The sequence below is a fragment of the Mastomys coucha genome, unplaced genomic scaffold (genome assembly GCF_008632895.1).
Source record: "Mastomys coucha isolate ucsf_1 unplaced genomic scaffold, UCSF_Mcou_1 pScaffold20, whole genome shotgun sequence".
Taxonomy (NCBI): Eukaryota; Metazoa; Chordata; class Mammalia; order Rodentia; family Muridae; genus Mastomys; species Mastomys coucha.
The window spans coordinates 113,596,404-113,601,567 of NW_022196903.1; the positions used below are offsets into that span (position 1 = coordinate 113,596,404).

General features: G+C 39.0%; 1 protein-coding gene across 1 annotated transcript in view; it reads left to right on the forward strand.

The window, feature by feature from the left end:
- Positions 1-5,164, forward strand: part of Kdm5a (lysine demethylase 5A) — a 71,068-nt gene that overhangs the window by 41,124 nt on the left and 24,780 nt on the right. The window contains exon 19 of the mRNA XM_031383220.1: positions 3,740-4,095. Coding sequence (XP_031239080.1) covers positions 3,740-4,095 — 356 coding nt within the window. The remainder of the gene's footprint in view (positions 1-3,739; positions 4,096-5,164) is intronic.

The window sequence follows — 5,164 nt, forward strand, 5'->3', positions numbered from 1 at the left end:
TGTTTTACCTGTATGTATGTCTGTACACCATGTGTGTCCAGTACTCATGGAGGCCAGGAGAGAGCATCAGGTCCCCTAGAACTGCAGTTGCAGGTCATTTTCTCTACCATGTAAGTACTAGAAATCACTCTTAGGTCCTCTGGAAGAACAGCTAGTGCTAGTGCTCTTAACCACTAAGCCATCTTTTCTCCAACCCCTTGGCCTTTGTTCCATTTAAAAAACACGAACAATGAGTACTTTAGAATTATTCTTCTCTATGCTAATTTTGAGTCAAAGTTCTATCTAACACAAATGTATTTTAAGTGCAGTGTGCATAAAAAGAACCTAGATTGTAGTAATAAGTTAATAATAATTCATGATATTTTAAAATAAGGGCTTTGACATTTCTAGACTATTATTTAATGATCATATCAAAATCTTAAAGGTGGGCAGAAATGGTGCCACATGCCTTTAAGGCAAAACAAAACAAAAACGGGCAAAGGTGTATGTCAAGTAGTTATTTTGCATAGTTAGTAATTTTGATAGTTTTTTTTTTATTAAGTCATCAGTAGTATCAGTTACATTCTTGTTTTATTGTATTTGGTTAGCTATTTTAGGAACAGTTTTCTTCTAAGGCTGCTTATGACACAATTTGTGTTTCTTTTCTGCTTTTTCTCCCCTTTTAAAAAAATTATTAATTTATTTATTTCCGTTCTTAGCTTTGTTATTGTTCTTAGAATATATTAGCAAATATACTCCTTTCTTTAGGCATGCCCTCTCCTGATACCTTCTTATTTGTCTGGTTTCAGTGAGCATCACCTATATCATGTTGATTTGCAGATCTCTAGCTCTGAGTTTTTTTCCTTTCCTTTTTCTCTTCCTACAGACCCTATGTTCTGATGCATTCTCTTTATTTCTGTAGGCAGACTAAAAAGCATGGTAAAAGACTTGTGATGAATCAAAATACTTGTTTCCTTTGTTTCCAGTGTATCTTCCATTATTACCTTCAAACTATATCCCACAGTAAACCTCTTATTTCTGTTATTTAGTTTGCTTTGTGCTGTGCGTGCATGCGTGTGTGTGTGGGGGGGAGTGCTTTATATGTATGGTGTCTGTATATTTGTAGACCACTTGCACGCATAGTTCCCAAGGAGTCTAAAAGAGGTTATCTGATTCCCTGAAACTGGAGTTAGAGATGATTGTAATTTTCTTTATGTGTGTTGGAATCCTGGAAGGACAGCCTGTCAGTGCACTTAGCAGCTGGTCCATCTCTCTGGACCCTGCAATACCTCTTACTTAACTGCTTTTTTCTTTTCCTTTTTACTGTTAATGGCCATCTTAAATATAAATCAAATTAAACTCATTTCCTATGGTTAAAGTTTTCTTGTGGATCTCCAGAGTTAGCAAATGAAATCTTTTGTTTTGTTTTGTTTGTTTGTTTGTTTTGATTTTTTGAGACCAGGTTTCACTGTGTAGCCCTGGCTGTCCTGGAACTCATTCTGTAGACCAGGCTGGCCTCGAACTCAGAAATCCACCTGTCTCTGCCACCCAAGCACTGGGATTAAAGGTGTGCGCCACCACTGCCCAGCGTTTTGTTTTATTTTCAAGACAGGGTTTTTCTGTATAGTCCTAGCTGTTCAGGAACTTGTTCTGTAGATCAGGCTGGCATCTAACTCAGAGATCTGTCTGCCTCCTGAGTGCTGGGTTTAAAGGCGTGTGCCACCAGTGCCTGGCTTCAAATGAAATCTTACTTGCTACAATCTGTAAGACACTGATTTCTGCCTATTTAGGTTTGCTCCTTGTACTTTTACTCACTTGTAGCAATATAGTGAGCTCATGCGTCTCTAAAATCATGTTTTTAGTGGCTCTGGGGCTGTGTGTAGTTCAGTTAGTACAGTGCGTGTATATAAATGCCAGGAGCTCTGACCTCCAATATGAGATAAAATCAGAACCAGTATGGCAATAAACATCTACAATTCCAGTGCTGAAGAGAGAAATATAGGAGGATCATAAGTTCAAGGTCATACTTAGCTACATAGTGAGTTTGAGGTTAACCTAAAATACATGAAAACCTGCCTTAAAACAAAGAGTGGGGCAGTGATTAATGTTTGCTAGGCTTGAACATTTTCTACTACATTCCCATCTCACCTCTTCATTTAATCTTTACTTTCCCTTTATTTTCTCCCTCTCTCCATCCCCCTCTCCCTTCCTTCTTTCTTTCCTTCCTCCCTCCCACATGTGTGGTATGCATGCACTTACATCTGAATGTTCATATGTGAACACATTTATACAGGTGTATGTGTATGTGAAGGCCAGTAGTGTCTTTTTCAACCATTCTCTATTTAATGGGGTGGGGTCTCTTTCAACTTTATTTACTGAAGTAGGGTTTCTTGCTGAACCTGGAGCTTACCTATTCAGCTAGTACATCCAGCCAGCTTGCCCTGGAGCTTCTCTATCTGTTGCTCCAAGTCCTGGAATTACAAGCAGGCTACCATTCCTGCCCCATCTTGTGTGGATCCTCACATTTATGCAGCAAGCATTTTATCTACTGAGCCATCTCCCTAGTCCTTTGTTTTAGTTCTGGTTCACTCTTGTATATGGCTACTACTACTAAATAATATACCTTTTTTCACCTTTGGCTATTCTCTGTTAGGTTGTCCTGTTTTACATTTAAGATGTCTAACACTAATTGAAACAGTTTTATTTAGATATTTACTACTATCTATCTATATTAGAATGTATGGGGTCTATCAAGATGGCTCAGTGGGTAGAGGTGCTTACCACCAGGCCAAATGAGTGCCATTACCTACATAATCTATGGTGAGAACCACCTCCCACAAGTTGTCTTCTGACTTTGGCACATTCCTCTCCTCCCCCCAGGCCCCCCCCCATCTCCAAGAAAGAAAAAAAGGGAAGAACAAAGGAAATGCAGTAGAAATGCCTGTGTCTAAGTTAGTCAGCATTTAATATCTATTGAATGAATCAGTTGTACTTTCCTTGTCATAAGAAGACATATTTTATTGATTTTGCCATATTTTTAATTTTTTTTTCATTTTATTTATTTTATATATGAGTACACTATTGTTATCTTCAGACACACCACAAGAGGGCATCATATCCCATTACAGATAGTTGTGAGCCACCATGTGGTTGCTGGGAATTGAACTCAGGACCTGTGGTAGAGAGCAGTCAGTGTTCTTAACCGCTGAGCAATCTCTCCTGCCCTATTTAGCCATATTTTAATTGAAGAGGTAGAAGCTGGAGAGGTGCCTCAACAGTAAAGAGTACCGCTTGCTCTTCCTAAGGACCCAGGTGTAGATCCCAGCACCTACATAGTTGCTTATGACCATTCTTAACTCCATCTCTAGGGTGTCTGAAATCCTTTTGCCCTCTCAGGGCACCAGGCACCCACACATGTATGTGGTGCACATAAACACTTGTATGTAGAACACTCATGTATGTAAATAATAAATCCTTTTAAAGGGGAGTGTAGAAAGAAATTAGTTACCAGGTAACATGCTAAGATTTTCAGATGTCTGAACATCTTGTGCTATTCTAGAGAGACTGTAGGAGGGCCTAGAATTGACTCTAACTATGCTTGAGCTATTTCTAGCACTTGCTCTTTTATAGTTTTAGTAGTAATGTTGAAGATTGGGGATTAAAGCCAAGGCCTTGTACATACTAGGCAAATACTCTATAACTAGCTGTATTGTCAAACAAAATCTGCTGTTTATTTTTGTTTTATGTTTTACCTTTTCAGAATCTGCTGGATGATGTAGAAGAATTTCATGAACGTGCCCAGGAGGCCATGATGGATGAAACTCCAGATTCTTCCAAACTCCAAATGTTAATAGACATGGGCTCTAGTCTCTATGTGGAGCTACCTGAATTGCCACGACTAAAGCAAGAGCTACAGCAGGCTCGGTGGCTGGATGAAGTAAGATTAACTCTGTCAGATCCACAACAAGTCACTTTGGATGTCATGAAGAAATTGATTGACTCTGGCGTAGGCTTGGCACCTCATCATGCTGTGGAAAAAGCGATGGCTGAACTACAGGAACTCCTTACAGTCTCTGAACGATGGGAAGAGAAGGCCAAGGTCTGCCTGCAAGCAAGGTGAACACATTTTGGTGACAGTTTTCTCTTTAATTACTTAAGTCAAGGGATGACTCGTGTTTAGAGCACTGCTTGCTCTTCCAGGGTACTCAGGTTCAAGTATCAGCACAAGATAGCACACAGCTATTTGTCACTTCAATCCTAGAGGATCTGATACCCTCTTTTAGCCTCTATCGCTCTGGGCACACAACTGGTACATAGACATATATGCTAGAGAAAACACTCATCCTAAGTAAAAGAATAGATGAGATGGAGGAACATAAAGCCTGTTTCATTAACTTACATTATTTGTCTTGTGTCTTTTGACCAATTACTAGTTATCAAATGTGGCTACATGTAGATTTTCAGATATGTCCAGACTATTGTGTAGAGGATGTTGTTAGGTAACTGAAATGATGGGGAATAGTATTGTTTCAAGTCCATGCTATTAACAGAGTTACAAAATGCTCATTGAAGGGGAAGACTGCTAGTTCAGCAGCTAAGAGCACTGGCTCCTCTTCAGAGGATCTCTGGTCTGATTCTTAGCACATACGTGGTGGCTGACATATCCTAAATATTCAAATAATTTATGTATCATCTATTTGTGACAGTTCATGGAGATGGGAACATTTTAAATGGGGAAAGGGGAACAACTTTTGAATAAGAAATTAGTAATTTTTGAAGTTTTCTTCTCAGTTTTTGATTTAAGTCACTAAACTCTGTGATGATTTTGCCTGAATATGTTTTTGTCTGTCTTTTAATTCTGTTGTCACTAGCTTAACTGTAATAAACATTGTAGTGCAGTGTTTGTGGAGTATCTGCTACATATCACACTATTTCTACATTCTGTGAGAACAGTAGTAAAGACCTAGACTGTCCCAATTCCTATAGAGCTAACATTTCAGTGAGGAGAGAAAGGTAGATAAATGAATTTTAGATACTTTATATCTTGAAAAAAATAAAAAGTGGTGGTATTTGGCCAGGTGATGGTGGCACATGCCTTTAATCCCAGCAATCGAGAGGCAGAGGCAGGCAGATCTCTGTGATTCTAGGCCAGCCTGAAATGCTAGAACAGCCTACAAAGTAAGTT